This window comes from Eucyclogobius newberryi, unplaced genomic scaffold (genome assembly GCF_026437365.1).
Source record: "Eucyclogobius newberryi isolate DKJ021-1_F unplaced genomic scaffold, fEucNew1.0.hap1 SCAF_15, whole genome shotgun sequence".
NCBI classification, from domain to species: domain Eukaryota; kingdom Metazoa; phylum Chordata; class Actinopteri; order Gobiiformes; family Gobiidae; genus Eucyclogobius; species Eucyclogobius newberryi.
In genome coordinates, this window is record NW_027315779.1 from 11567185 (window position 1) to 11583524 (window position 16340).

The 16340-nt window shown below is 46.2% G+C and overlaps 1 protein-coding gene across 1 annotated transcript in view; it reads left to right on the plus strand.

The window, feature by feature from the left end:
• Positions 1-16340, plus strand: part of jade2 (jade family PHD finger 2) — a 218363-nt gene that overhangs the window by 125285 nt on the left and 76738 nt on the right. Inside the window, exons 7-9 of the mRNA XM_072445655.1 lie at positions 3288-3499; positions 4336-4503; positions 10533-10649. Of these exons, the coding sequence (XP_072301756.1) occupies positions 3288-3499; positions 4336-4503; positions 10533-10649 (497 nt within the window). The remainder of the gene's footprint in view (positions 1-3287; positions 3500-4335; positions 4504-10532; positions 10650-16340) is intronic.

A 16340-nucleotide genomic window follows, 5' to 3' on the forward strand; every position in this document is an offset into this window, starting at 1 on the left:
CCCGGCGGACATGCTAAGGAAAACGCAACGAGGCAGACGGGCTGGACGTAAACTCGGAGAGAAGAGAGGGACAAACAGGAAGTCGGTTCCCGCCGTAGTCATGGGTAACGTGAGGTCCCTTCAAAATAAAATGACGGAAATAGTGAGCCTCATGCTGTCCCAGAGGATTTATAGGGACAGCAGCGTCTTGATTTTCACAGAGACCTGGTTAACAGCAGAAATGCCAGACTCTATTGTAGGTTTGGACAATTTTCATCTGCTGCGGGCGGACAGAACGAGAGAATGCTTGAAGAAAAGAGGTGGAGGTCTGGCGGTGTATGTGAACACGAGCTGGTCCAAACCCGAACACTGCACAGTGAGGGAGCAGCTATGTAACAAGGATATTGAACTATTGGCTATTGGCATGAGGCCATATTATCTGCCCCGGGAGTTCTCACATGTGATTTTGATCGCAGTCTATGTGGCCCCGTCTGCCAATGCTGAAGATGCTTGTGAAGCACTGCTCTCCTGCACTTGTAGGCTGCAAACACAGCATCCACAGGCTCTCTTCCTCATCTCTGGTGACTTTAACCACGCTTCTCCCTCTTCTGTTCTACCAACATACACCCAGTATGTTACCTGCCCCACCAGAAACAATAGAACATTGGACTTGTTTTTTGCCAACACCAAGGAGGCTTATTCTTCTTCCCCCCTCCCTCCCCTGGGCAGCTCGGACCACAACCTTGTACATCTGAGGCCTGTGTATGAACCCATCGTGCGCAGGCAGCCTGTGGTGTCCCGTGAGGTGAGGATGTGGTCTGCTGAGAGCGAGGAGGCTCTGAGGGACTGCTTCAGCACCACTGTCTGGACTGAGCTTTATGACCCACATGGGGAGGACATCAACACCATCACAGAGTGCATCACGGACTACATCAACTTCTGTTTTGAGAACATTGTTCCCTCCCGGACGGTGCGGTGTTTTCCAAACAACAAGCCATGGATTAACCGTGAACTGAAGGCTCTGTTGAAGGAGAAGAAGAGAGCCTTCAGGTCAGGGAACAAGGAGGAGCTGAGGACTGTGCAGAAGGAGCTGAGGAGGAAGATCAGGCAGGCTGAGGCCGGCTACAAGAGGAGGATGGAGGAGCAGCTGCAGCAAAAGAACATTCAGGGAGTGTGGAGGAGCCTGAAAACCATCTCGGGCTTCAAAATCCCCCCTGCCCAGACAGAGGGGGATCTACAGTGGGTGAATGATTTAAATGCTCACTTCTTGAGGTTTGATCGGTCACCCGCCCCTCCCCCTGCACAGCTGCATGCGCCCTCTTCCACAGCTGGACAATGCCCTGCATCTGCCCCGGACCATCAGCCCGGGTGGGACAATAAAGGAACATCTTATCTTATCTTATCTTATCTTATCTTATAAGTACTCTATTACAAGTATTCTATTACAAGTACTCTGTTACAAGTACTCTATTACAAATACTTGGACATCTGGATTGATGATAAACTCTTCTTCAACAAACACATACAAGAGCTGACAAATAATCTTAAAGCAGGATTGTCATTTTTCTTTAGAAATAAAATGTGTATATAACGTTAATCAAGGCTTTCTCTCAGTTCTGGATTATGGTGATATTATATATATATATATATATGCATTCAGCTCTAAGGTTCACCTCTAAGGTTTAGCTCTATGGTTCACCTCTATGGTTTACCTCTATGGTTCAGCTCTATGGTTCAGCTCTAAGGTTCAGCTCTAAGGTTCATTACAGGAGAAGGGCACAGAACTAATCACTGTCAATTACACTCTAAAGTAGGACGCAATCATTAAATGTGTGAAGAGAACAGCTCTGCATGTTTATTTATACGGCTCTCATTGGCATTTTACCTGATTATTTAACATATTTGCCGAACATCAGATCAAGTATTCATCGATTAAGATCACAGGACATTCTTATTTCAGAGTCACATTGAAATCAATACGAGGCGAATTTATAGAACAAAATCATTTTATGGCTTTTAACGATTTCAAAGCACTTATAAAAGACTATCCACTCTACCACTGCTCTTGTTTTTAATGTTTTTATTCCACGTTGTGTGCATTTTTATAAATGAGTTTTATTTAGTTTTGATTGTGTTATTGCCATTTTATCTAGAGATTATTTTCTCTTTGTTTAATGTGTTTTTATGTGTTTTGTATTCAACAGGGCACTCATAACCGTGTGTATTAAACCCATATTTGCTGCTCATATCCAACCAAGAAGTACAATTATAAACTTGACAAAAATGCTCAAACAAATGGGGACGAACGGGCAAAATGTTTTGTAAAATCTGAAATATAACTGTGTTCACTGCATTTTAGTGAAATGTGCAGTCATCAACCAGAAAAGTGATAAAAGGCACCGTTAAGAGCTCTGTAGATGGAGGAAAATATCAAACACGTGAATGAAACTATGATGCTGAGAAGAAAACGACAAAACAAAGTGAATTTTACATAACAGGCTCATTAATATTGGCTCTATAAAAACCAACCAATTGTCAACTCGGTGCTGCTAGTTTTATCCTCAAACATTTGGTCTAATCTCTGAAATCAGATTGTTCTTAATGAGAAAATAATGAGCCGTGTGTGTGTTTGGGTTCGTTCTGAAAATATTAGCGCTTCTGACCGTCGTCCAAAAGCTTTATTCAGATCGGGATAAAAGAACGCGTTTGAGCTAATCCTGTTTTTTATCAGCCGATACAAAGCCCCCGAGCAAGGACAAGCAAAAGATGAAGTCAGTTTAGTTGCCTTCTTTTTCTGGAAACAGTGAACTGAGATTTTGGCTTTTAAAAAATGCACTTATTTTGAGTTTGATAAAAATAAATGGCAGGAACAAATGGAAAGTGGACAAATTAAGTTCTACTTTATGAGATTTGTAACACGTCCAAAGATCTGACATTTTGCTTTTGTAATTTAAGTGACAAACAGCCAATATAAATAAAATGTAAATGTATGGATCGTTAAGATTTTAGGCCCATATTTTGTAGTTCATGATAAAACTTGTTGGTTGCAGGTTGGTGTCATTTAAGTTCAGGTTAATGTTATGGGTGAAAACAGGACTTTTCTGAGCACTTGTTGCCGGACAATACAGGATTAACTCAAACATACAGGAATCAATCGAAATACAACTTTGAGCAAGTTCATGTTGAGTGATCACTTTTGTTGCAAGGTTAAAAGAAATCAGAATTAATTTTCCATAATGTGTCCTCTTTACTAATGAAAACCAAAGCGTCTTTTTGTATGAATAAGCGTTGTGCCTTGCCCCTCTCAGCCTTACCCGCGCTGGACGAGCTGACCCTGGAGTGCGCGCTGCTGGAGCTGGAGTCCGTGTGTGAGCAGAAGATGCAGCAGGCCATCGAGGCGGAGGAGGGTCTGGGCATCGAGTACGACGAGGACGTGGTCTGTGACGTGTGCCGCTCTCCAGAGGGCGAGGACGGGAACGAGATGGTGTTCTGCGACAAGTGCAACGTCTGCGTGCACCAGGTAACAGCAGCGCCCCCTATACTGGCACAGAAGGCTTGTGATGACGTGCTTGTGTGTGCCCCTCTCTTAGGCGTGTTACAGTATACTGTTATTATATTTGTGTGTGAACCTCTCTTAGGCGTGTTACGGTATACTGTTATTATATTTGTGTGTGAACCTCTCTTAGGCGTGTTACGGTATACTGTTATTATATTTGTGTGTGAACCTCTCTTAGGCGTGTTACGGTATACTGTTATTATATTTGTGTGTGAACCTCTCTTAGGCATGTTACGGTATACTGTTGTTATATTTGTGTGTGCACCTCTCTTAGGCGTGTTACGGTATACTGATGTTATTTTTGTTTGTGCACTTCTCTTAGGCGCGTTACGGTATACTGTTGTTATTTTTGCGTGTGCACCTCTCTTAGGCGCGTTACGGTATACTGATGTTATTTTTGCGTGTGCACCTCTCTTAGGCGTGTTACGGTATACTGATGTTATATTTGCGTGTGCACCTCTCTTAGGCGTGTTACGGTATACTGTTGTTATATTTGTGTGTGCACCTCTCTTAGGCGTGTTACGGTATACTGATGTTATTTTTGTGTGTGCACTTCTCTTAGGCGCGTTACGGTATACTGTTGTTATTTTTGCGTGTGCACCTCTCTTAGGCGCGTTACGGTATACTGATGTTATTTTTGCGTGTGCACCTCTTAGGCGCGTTACGGTATACTGATGTTATTTTTGCGTGTGCACCTCTCTTAGGCGTGTTACGGTATACTGATGTTATATTTGCGTGTGCACCTCTCTTAGGCGTGTTACGGTATACTGATGTTATATTTGTGTGTGCACCTCTCTTAGGCATGTTACGGCATCCTGAAGGTTCCCCAGGGGAACTGGTTGTGTCGGACCTGTGCCTTGGGGGTTCAGCCCAAGTGTCTGCTCTGTCCCAAAAGGGGAGGAGCCCTGAAGCCCACGCGCAGTGGAACCAAGTGGGTCCACGTCAGCTGTGCCTTATGGATCCCCGAGGTCAGAGCACACATGTACACACAGTCACACACATGTACACACAGTCACACACGTGTACACACACACAGTCACACACATGTACACACACAGTCACACACATGTACACACACAGTCACACACATGTACACACACAGTCACACACATGTACACACAGTCACACACATGTACACACAGTCACACACGTGTACACACACACAGTCACACACATGTACACACACAGTCACACACATGTACACACACAGTCACACACATGTACACACACAGTCACACACATGTACACACAGTCACACACATGTACACACAGTCACACACTTGTACACACAGTCACACACGTGTACACACACACAGTCACACACATGTACACACACAGTCACACACATGTACACACACAGTCACACACATGTACACACACAGTCACCAGGCTGAGAAATAGATTTTCAAAGTTAGGGGCCCCCAAGCAATTTCAGGGGCCCACAAGTGTGCGCGGCATCGTGGCGTCATAAGAACAAGATAAATGTGTTGTTTTAAACCTGGTTGTTAGCATGTAAAACAATTTAAAGTACTTTTATCAGTTATTTGATATGAAGAGCACAAATACTGAATCATATAAATCAGAGATCATGATCTTTAAAACTGTTTAATTCAATATAATAATATTTCTTAGATACAAAATAAATACTGTTTACAGCATTTGACACAAGGAGATCTTGTGGAATATATGAACTCTCGTCCTACAAAATAAACTACAAACATATACATTGCACGGCCGGCCCCCTTCTATTTCAAACCGCGGGCTCGCCGGAGATTCAACTGCTTGCGGGCCCCGGGCCCCCGTCTATTTCGCAGCCTGGTCACACACATGTACACACAGTCACACACATGCACACACAGTGGCACACACAATGGCATACACGTGTACACACAGTGGCACACGTGTACACACAGTGGCACACACAGTGGCACACACAGTGGCATACACGTGTACACACAGTCACACACGTACACACAGTGGCACACACAGTGGCATAGACGTGTACACACAGTGGCACACGTGTACACACAGTGGCATACACGTGTACACACAGTGGCATACACGTGTACACACAGTGGCACACGCAGTGGCACACGTGTACACACAGTGGCACACAGTGGCACACAGTGGCACACGTGTACACACAGTGGCACACAGTGGCACACGTTTACACACAGTGGCATACACGTGTACACACAATGGCACACATGTACACACAGTGGCACACAGTGGCACACGTGTACACACAGTGGCACACGTGTACACACAGTGGCATACACGTGTACACACAATGGCACACACAGTGGCACACACAGTGGCACACGTGTACACACAGTGGCACACACAGTGGCACACGTGTACACACAGTGGCATACACGTGTACACACAGTGGCATACACGTGTACACACAGTGGCACACGTGTACACACAGTGGCACACACGTGTACACACAGTGGCACACACGTGTACACACAGTGGCACACGTGTACACACAGTGGCACACGTGTACACACAGTGGCACACGTGTACACACAGTGGCACACACGTGTACACACAGTGGCACACACGTGTACACACAGTGGCACACGTGTACACACAGTGGCACACACGTGTACACACAGTGGCACACGTGTACACACAGTGGCACACACGTGTACACACAGTGGCACACACGTGTACACACAGTGGCACACGTGTACACACAGTGGCACACACGTGTACACACAGTGGCACACACGTGTACACACAGTGGCACACACGTGTACACACAGTGGCACACACGTGTACACACAGTGGCACACGTGTACACACAGTGGCACACACGTGTACACACAGTGGCACACACGTGTACACACAGTGGCACACGTGTACACACAGTGGCACACACGTGTACACACAGTGGCACACGTGTACACACAGTGGCACACACGTGTACACACAGTGGCACACACGTGTACACACAGTGGCACACACGTGTACACACAGTGGCACACGTGTACACCACACAGTGTGGTGTATTAAAAGTGTGTTTAAAGTATTAAATGCAGTCGTGATCCAGATGTGAAATGGAGTTGTTCCTCTCGGGTTTTGGATGGATGTTTTGCTGCTGACCCCACGCTCGCTTCACCCCCAGGACACGTAAACCTGTTTGAAACCGCCACATGAACTGTTCCAAAGTGTCTAAATGACCCTTCATGTTCGTCTGAGAAGTGTCTCAATACCAATACCAAAACCTGAAGACAAAATGACCTTGAAGAACTCTCCTCTACACAACGCCTCGCAAACACTTCCAGAACTGAAGGTCGCGGCGACGAGCGGCCGGTAACGGACAATGGACCGACTGAACTACGATGATCCGAAAAGCTGTTAACCGAGACGACCGGCGATGGCATCCGACCCCACGCCCACACCCACGCCCACACCCACACCCCCGCCCACACCCCCGCCCACACCCACGCCCACACCCACACCCCCGCCCACACCCACGCCCACACCCCCGCCCACACCCCCGCCCACACCCCCGCCCACACCCACGCCCACACCCCCACCCACGCCCCCGCCCACACCCACGCCCACACCCCCGCCCACGCCCCCGCCCACGCCCACACCCACGCCCACACCCCCGCCCACACCCACGCCCACACCCTCGCCCACACCCACGCCCCCACCCACGTCCATCTCTCCTGCTTTTAGTCGAGTTCCGCTCCAATTATCCCTGTTAGCTTAAGAAAAAAACATCCATTTATACTAATATTTTCCTTTAGCATCGCACACCTGTCACTTTTTTTTACAGCTACTTTACCTGATTCCCCTTTAAAACGCTTGTGTCCTCGCTCCCTCGACTTGGAACGGTAAATTGGCTGCTATTTGTCAAGTGATTGGATATTTTCTGAAGACTCTGAATAGACTCAAAGCGAGCTCGCGTTTAGGTGAGGCGCGTAGTAAACTCCACTCATATCTGGTAGTCACAGATTTGTCGGTAATGGGAGATTTTGGCTTTCATTTCTAATTGCCTTCTGTCACCCTTGATTGGTCTGATTGTTTGGCTTTTGTTCGCTCTTGGCTCCGAGCGGCGGGAGAAAAGGATCGTTTGCATGTCTCTGGTTGAAAGCGGTGTTTTTCTGTGCCGGCTTATGTACAAATAAGAACGTGTATTAGCGTCGCGGTTTGGGGGATGGGGGAACGCCGCCTCAATCGTTTTGAACGTACGATATGCTTTCTGTTTCACTCAAAAGGTTTTCTGATTAAATGTGATGGGAAAAATGTCTAGTTTGTAAAATATCTGGTTTATCAGCGTGCTATTGCTTGGTTGGGCATTCTATAGGCCTGTCATTATTATTATTATTAGGCCCAACCGCCACAAGCTGGCGAGAGGCCTATTAATTCCGTAAGGCCGTGCAAGGCACGGCTGCGAAAGTGTGCACGAAATCGAGTGCGAAGCACTCGCCCACTTCCAAACACGCACTAACGCACTCCTTCACTCATGCACGCCCCGTGCATACTAATTAGTAGTAGGAAAATGGAACATTACCGTTGTAAACGGGCGAAGCCCGTGCAAAAGTGCGCACTAAACGATCACTTTACATGGGGATGACGACCATGTAAAGTGCTTGTTTGTGCTAAGTAGCTCACAAATATGTTCCCCATCTCTTGCATGTTCCGTGCATATAAGCATGTAAGGCAAAAATTGAACATTATTACTGTATAGAGGACCAAAAACACAAAGTGGGCGGAGCCCACTTAAAATTAACCCGTCAGTACCCACGACCCACACCATGAGGTAGGAAATTGCGAGCTTTCGCGATGCCAAAATGGAATTTTGTGCCAAATTTCATAAAATTTCGAAAAATTAAACATTTTGTAGGGGGCGCTGTCACTCCAAATAAATTTATTTCACTTAAAATTCAAATTTGACGCAATTCAGACTTTATCTGCGCAAACGGCAGCAAATTTTAAATTTGGGAAATTTCCTAAATTGTACCTACAGTTTGCAGCACAGAGACCGTGACAGGTATCAAAGTAATTTGGAAAACTTTTGATGTCCCACTCCCCAACACCATTTTTACCAAATTTCAGCTGTTTCGGGCAGTTCTTCCATATGACATATGGAAAAACTCCCGAGTCATGCTTAGCAAATTTTGATCCAATACGGCCAATATTTGTTTGGGCGGACGGCGTTGCTGTAATAATATTTTTACTTCTCTTGTCACCATCTATCTCTGCACCAAATGTCATGATTCTACAATCAGATTTTTTTTGGGCCATCTCTCAATTCATTTTTGGGACATTTGGGGGCGCTGTCGCGCCAATTTTTTAAATGATTGAAAAGGAAGATAGCCAGAATGTAGAGAGGCACGATTTTTAGAGGTGTGCACATTTTTTTGACTTTTCGTCAATGTTCACTGGGTGAAAAATAGGGGGGTTGGTCCTGAGTTGGTCATGGTGTGGGTCCCTGTTCACTGACGGGTACTTTCGTTAATTTTGTTAACGTTGTGTTTTTGGCCCTCTACACAGTAATAATGTAAAATGTTTGCATTACATGTTTATATGCACGGAACATGCAAGAGATGGGGAACGTATTTGTGAGCTACTTAGCGCAAACAAGCGCTTTATATGGGGATGACGACCACAAAGTGCACACTTTTGCACGGGCTTTGCCCGTTTACAACGGTAATGTTCCATTTTCCTACTACTTTAGAATGCACAGGGCGTGCATGAGTGGAGGAGTGCGTTAGTGATTAGATTTCGTGCGCACTTTCGCAGCCGTGCTTCGCACGGCCTTACAGAACTGATAGCCTAACTAGTTCTGTTTTTCTAATTTTAAGACAAAAAAAATCAGGTAAAAAATCCCCCAAATTCTTCCTCTAAGGACCAAACTCTGCTCCGACTATGGACATCTCGAATTAAGTCAACATTTGTGGATTTTCTTTTTGATATTTCTTCTATCCGAAAAACACCAAGTGATCGATGGGGAAAGCTGGTTCTTGTGAGGAAAAAATGAATAGTTTTTGGTTTTCATGAAGAGGAAGGAAGCCGGATATATCGCTTTGGTTGTGTGCGCACTGAGGGTCCATTCTGCCCGGCTGTTTGGCACCGATCAATGAGCCCGGGTTGGATTTGGTGACAAAACTGTCAATAGGCCGAGCACAATCGTATGTTATTACCAAAGGCTGCACATGTTCCTGCTTTGAAGATGAGAGTCTTACAAGCGCAGCTCTTGGCGTCGACAAGTGGAAAAGAAACAACAACAATAAACCCATTTTATCATTCAGTATCTGTGTAAAATTGGGAAGACTGAATGGAAAATCTGACATTTTTTAACATGCAAAGACCAAAGTTAATCCAGAGTTTTAGTGCTAAATAAAACAATCAGGGAATAATGGCCTCCAGATGTTGGCAGTTAAAAATACCGACGCTCGTGTGGTCCAAACAACAGTTTGCAAGCCGCAAATATTTTGTTTACAGCTAAATTAAACAGACAAAAGTGAAAACAATTGTGAAGACAAGTGGTTCAAGTTCTAGAGCAAGTCTTGAGCTACTTGTCCTTTTCAACACGGCTGCGCTAAACGCAACTGAATCAACGTTGCATTTATACTCTCAAACAGCAAATTACATGTATTTAGGTATTTGCATGATAGTGATTCTTGTATTAGCTCCGAACCTTAAGGTTTTTTTTAGAATGTGTGCTGATCTACTTCCTGTGTAGATTTAAGCTTTTAACACTGTTCTGACATTGTTCCTTCATCAAAAACATACCTGGAGTTTAGCTTCTCTCTCCGTGAGTCAAAAAACACTCCAAATATTCCAGTTTTGTGACATGTGCTGTTTTAAGTCCATAAATCATATGAAACACATTCTTTTAAGTTCTAAAACATGAGATGCCAAAGCTGAGGTGCTTCTAAGCGTGTTTAAAGGACAATATCAATACAAATACTGCATAATATTGGTTCTTTCAGTGCCCTTTGTGTATCGTACATGTGTTTTGTGTTTTGTGCAGGTGAGTATCGGGTGTCCAGAGAAAATGGAGCCGATCACAAAAGTGTCCCACATCCCGTCGAGTCGCTGGGCCCTGAGCTGCACCCTGTGCCGGGAGCACACGGGCACCTGCATTCAGGTAAATCCACGCCACGTGTGGGCAGAACATGCACATGTAAATCCAGAACACTTAGGCAGCAGTAGCTCAGTGGTAGAGTGCTCGTCTTCTGATTCAAAGGTCGGCGGTTCGACTTCCCGCTCGGTCAGAGCGGTCAGATCCACTGGCCCGCAGGTTGGTGGTGTGATCGCAGCTGTGAATCTCATGTGAATACTGCCGTTGTGTCCTTGGGCAAGACACTTAACCCACACATCTGGGGTGTGAATGGGTGACTGGTTCCTTGATGTAAAGCGGTAGAAAAGCGCTATATATATATATATATATATATATATATATATATATATATATATATATGTTTGAAGTCATATATGTGTAAATGTGACCATTTAACACATGTGCGAATACATCTAGAACATGTGCAGGTAAATCTAGATCATGTACAAGTAAATATAGAACATTTGTAGGTAAAGGTGAATCAAAATCTGGTTAAAACTACTGTGGCAATGCTGTGGTCCTACTGACCTGGTTTAGCCCTATGATAGACCGTAGTCTGAAAGCCAAAGCTTTTCTTTTGGTGGTACTTGGTGTAAAAATATAATGATGGTAGTTTTTTATTGTGACCGACACTAACTGAGCTCATCAGTAAAATTTACATAATGACTTTCACTTTGAGCCAAACCCAGCGTCTTTAGCCTCCTGCTGTTAAGTCATAAGGCGCTGGTACAGCTGGCAGCCCGGTGTAAACGCTCTCTCTTCTTTCTCACACTTATTGTGCTTTATCTCCTATATTTTGTAAATATAGTTAGTATATTTTTTCTATTTTACTGTACGATAGGGACACGCGCTGGAATAGTTTTTTAATTCAACTGTTTTTGACTTTTTTCGGCTGGATTTGAGCGTTTTTCGTTGCGTTCGTTGTGTTGTTGTGACGTGAGCTAGCTCCGAGCGAGCCCACCAGCCCCCCCCCCCCGCGCCCTCCGGCCGCGCTAAAGTACGGCGTGTCGTCGGTACACGTTTATATACACGTTTATATGAAAGAGGAACTTCACGAACGATCGGGACACGCACTGGAATCGCTTTAAATTAACTTGTTTTGACTTTATTCGGCTGGATTGAGTGTTTTCGTCGTGTCGTTGCGATGTGTCTTGGCTCTGAGTCCCCCGGCTCCGGCCCCGCCCCCCGCCCGGCGCCGTACCGCGTTTACACAAAGGAGAAACTCATGAAACTGCGGAGAACAGTCGTCTTACCCTGAGATCGTCACGTTATCCCGGCGGACAAGGAAAACGCAACGAGGCAGACGGGCTGGACGTAAACTCCGAGAGAAGAGAGGGACAAACAGGAAGTCGGTTCCCGCCGTAGTCATGGGTAACGTGAGGTCCCTTCAAAATAAAATGACGGAAATAGCGAGCCTCATGCGGTCCCAGAGGATTTATAGGGACAGCAGCGTCTTGATTTTCACAGAGACCTGGTTAACAGCAGAAATGCCAGACTCTATTGTAGGTTTGGACAATTTTCATCTGCTGCGGGCGGACAGAACGAGAGAATGCTTGAAGAAAAGAGGTGGAGGTCTGGCGGTGTATGTGAACACGAGCTGGTCCAAACCCGAACACTGCACAGTGAGGGAGCAGCTATGTAACAAGGATATTGAACTATTGGCTATTGGCATGAGGCCATATTATCTGCCCCGGGAGTTCTCACATGTGATTTTGATCGCAGTCTATGTGGCCCCGTCTGCCAATGCTGAAGATGCTTGTGAAGCACTGCTCTCCTGCACTTGTAGGCTGCAAACACAGCATCCACAGGCTCTCTTCCTCATCTCTGGTGACTTTAACCACGCTTCTCCCTCTTCTGTTCTACCAACATACACCCAGTATGTTACCTGCCCCACCAGAAACAATAGAACATTGGACTTGTTTTTTGCCAACACCAAGGAGGCTTATTCTTCTTCCCCCCTCCCTCCCCTGGGCAGCTCGGACCACAACCTTGTACATCTGAGGCCTGTGTATGAACCCATCGTGCGCAGGCAGCCTGTGGTGTCCCGTGAGGTGAGGATGTGGTCTGCTGAGAGCGAGGAGGCTCTGAGGGACTGCTTCAGCACCACTGTCTGGACTGAGCTTTATGACCCACATGGGGAGGACATCAACACCATCACAGAGTGCATCACGGACTACATCAACTTCTGTTTTGAGAACATTGTTCCCTCCCGGACGGTGCGGTGTTTTCCAAACAACAAGCCATGGATTAACCGTGAACTGAAGGCTCTGTTGAAGGAGAAGAAGAGAGCCTTCAGGTCAGGGAACAAGGAGGAGCTGAGGACTGTGCAGAAGGAGCTGAGGAGGAAGATCAGGCAGGCTGAGGCCGGCTACAAGAGGAGGATGGAGGAGCAGCTGCAGCAAAAGAACATTCAGGGAGTGTGGAGGAGCCTGAAAACCATCTCGGGCTTCAAAATCCCCCCTGCCCAGACAGAGGGGGATCTACAGTGGGTGAATGATTTAAATGCTCACTTCTTGAGGTTTGATCGGTCACCCGCCCCTCCCCCTGCACAGCTGCATGCTCCCTCTTCCACAGCTGGACAATGCCCTGCATCTGTTCCTCTTCGCTTATCTGCCCCGGACCATCAGCTCCCCACTTTGCCTGGACTCACCCATCTCTCCAGCACACGGTCCCCCTGCCAACCACTGACTGTCACAGCAGCACAGGTGAGGAGTGAGCTGAAGAGGATTAAAGTGAGGAAGGCAGCAGGACCTGATGGCATCAGCCCCAGGCTCCTTAAGTCCTGCGCAGATGAACTGTGTGGAGTTATGGAGCATGTCTTCAACATGAGCCTGAAGCTGAGGGTGGTACCACAGGTCTGGAAGACCTCCTGTCTGGTACCTGTGCCTAAGACACCGCGCGCCAAAGACCTCAACAGCTTCAGGCCAGTGGCTCTCACGTCCCACCTGATGAAGACACTGGAGCGGCTAGTCCTGGACCACCTCCGCTCCACCGTGAGCTCAGCCATGGACCCGCTGCAGTTTACATATCGGTCTGGCATCGGAGTGGAGGACGCCGTCATCTCCCTGCAGCACCGCTCTCTCTCTCACCTGGAAAAGCCTGGCAGCTCTGTGAGGATTCTGTTCTTCGATCTTTCCAGCGCCTTCAACACCATCCAGCCGCTGCTCCTGAGGGACAAGCTGGAGACGTCTGGTGTGGAGTATGACCTGGCAGAGTGGATCCTGGACTACCTCACAGACCGACCCCAGTTTGTGAGAGCCCGGAACTGTGTGTCTGACACTCGGACCTGCAGTGTGGGGGCGCCCCAGGGCACTGTCCTCGCGCCCTTTCTCCTCACCCTTTACACTGCAGACTTCAGACATGACACGGACAGCTGTGTCCTGCAGAAGTTCTCTGACGACTCTGCCATCATCGGACTCATCACGGACGACGATGACGCGGAGTACAGGGGACTGGACCAGGACTTTGTGGACTGGTGTCAGCGGAACCACCTCCTCATCAACGCGGGGAAGACCAAGGAGATGGTGGTGGATTTCCGCAGACGCCACCCCACTGCCCCCTCACCAGTGAACATCCAGGAACGGGACATTGAGAGAGTGGACTCATACAAGTACCTGGGTGTTCATCTGAACCACAAACTGGACTGGACTCATAACACAGACTGTACAGGAAGAGCCAGAGTCGGCTCTACCTCCTGAGGAGACTCAGGTCTTTTGGAGTGACAGGGCCACTCCTGAAGACCTTCTACGACTCTGTGGTGGCATCGGCCCTCCTGTACGGTGTGGCCTGCTGGAGCAGCAGCATCACAGAGAGGGAGAGGAGGAAGCTGGACAGAGTCATCAAGAAGTCCAGCTCCGTCCTGGGCTGTGCTCTGGACTCGGTGCAGGAGGTGGGGGACAGGAGGGTCCTGGCTAGATTCACATCTATGCTGGACCATGAGTGTCACCCCCTGCAGGACACTCTGTCCTCTCTGGAGAGCAGCTTCAGTGAGAGACTGATCCACCCTCGATGTGTGAAGGAAAGGTTCCGTAGGTCTTTCCTTCCTGCTGCTGTCAGACTTTATAACAAAAACTGTTAGTACTGAACACTCGCAATACTGAGCTAACCATGTGCAATTCTGTCATATGTGCAATTGCTGTTGGAATTCATGTGCAATTCATGTGCAATTACTATGAAATTCATGTGCAACCTATGTGCTGTCGTGACACATATTCATGTGCAATTACTGTCGTGATCACATGCAATGGTATTTATTTATTCATTTGTCTATGGGAGTTTTTATTTATTTATAGGAGATCTTCTACTGAAAGTGTTTTTCAGACTTCCTATAAGTGATCTGTTCTTCTGTATCTACCTCTGTATCTACCTGCGTTGCACCAATGAAATTTCACCATGTGGGACAATAAAGGAATATCTTATCTTATCTTATCTTATCTAAACCTCTGATCACATTTCTCCATAAACAAACACAGCGCTAACGTCGCTAACGCTAACACATTCCACTGCCGTTCTCACCACACCGTTGTTCCATTATAACCCTCCATCTGTTGGCTTTGAGCTGTAGATGTTCCGGTGCTGTTGATTCTGTAGATTAAGCTATGAAGGGCTTGGAGCGCCTCTGTAATGTGTTTTTCTCAGTGTAAACATTTCTTTAAGGGAAAAGCTGATATGGAGATCTTAAGATCTTTCTCTGCAGGAGGCCTGTCTGTGCGGCGCAGGCAGAGCCATCTTAACCTCCACTGACTACATAAAAGCCCTTCTATACATATTTTAGAATAATGAATATGAAATTATCAATAAAAGACTTGGTGAAATTTGTTATGGAATTTCAGAAGTACTATACACTATACATCTGATTAATCGTTTAATATTATTATGTCAGTTTTTTAAATGTAATTAAATATGCGTTTACATATACATTCTGGCAATAAATGTGAATCATTGAGTCATAGACTCAAACTAAAACTAAAAACTGTACATACCAATAAACAATTCATAGGCGACATTCAAATTCATGCATCACAAAAAAGTAAAAATCAAGTTTTAAAAAAACAATTATATTTTCCATGTAAAATGTTCACTTAGAGTTGTTTTTTATGTAAACAGTGCAATGATTACTAATAATACATTCAGTTCAGTAATATAGTGCACGGTGGTTAGCGCTCTTGCTTCTCAAGAAGGAGATCATGGGTTCGATTCCCGGACCAGACCAACATCACATGATCTCTCTGGGTGGAGTCTGCATGTTCTCCCCGTGTTACCGTGGGTTCTCTCCGGGTTCTCCGGCTCCTCCCACCTTCCAAAGACATTCATGTGTTAGGCAGAAATTGGTGACTCTAAATTGGCCCTAGTGAATAAATGTGAGCGTGAACTGTCTGTAATGTCTATGTCCCCGAAGTCACTTGGATAGGCTCCAGTCACCCACGACCCCGAAAGGGAACAAGCGGTTGAAAATGGATGGATGGATGGATGGATGATTTGGCAATCCAATTTTTAATCAATCATAAAAAACTAATTGGGCCATAATATTACAATATTTTTACTGTGGTGGCTTTATATGGCAGTATTAGATAGATAATAGATAATACACTGTAGTTTCATAGGGTTTGTGTTTGGTTTGTGTCGTAGCACACGCCTCCTTCCTCCACAAACCCCAGACATTGCTCTCGTTGGTCTGTCAAATATTGCACACTTGTCCCATTTCTCTCCTCCCCATTT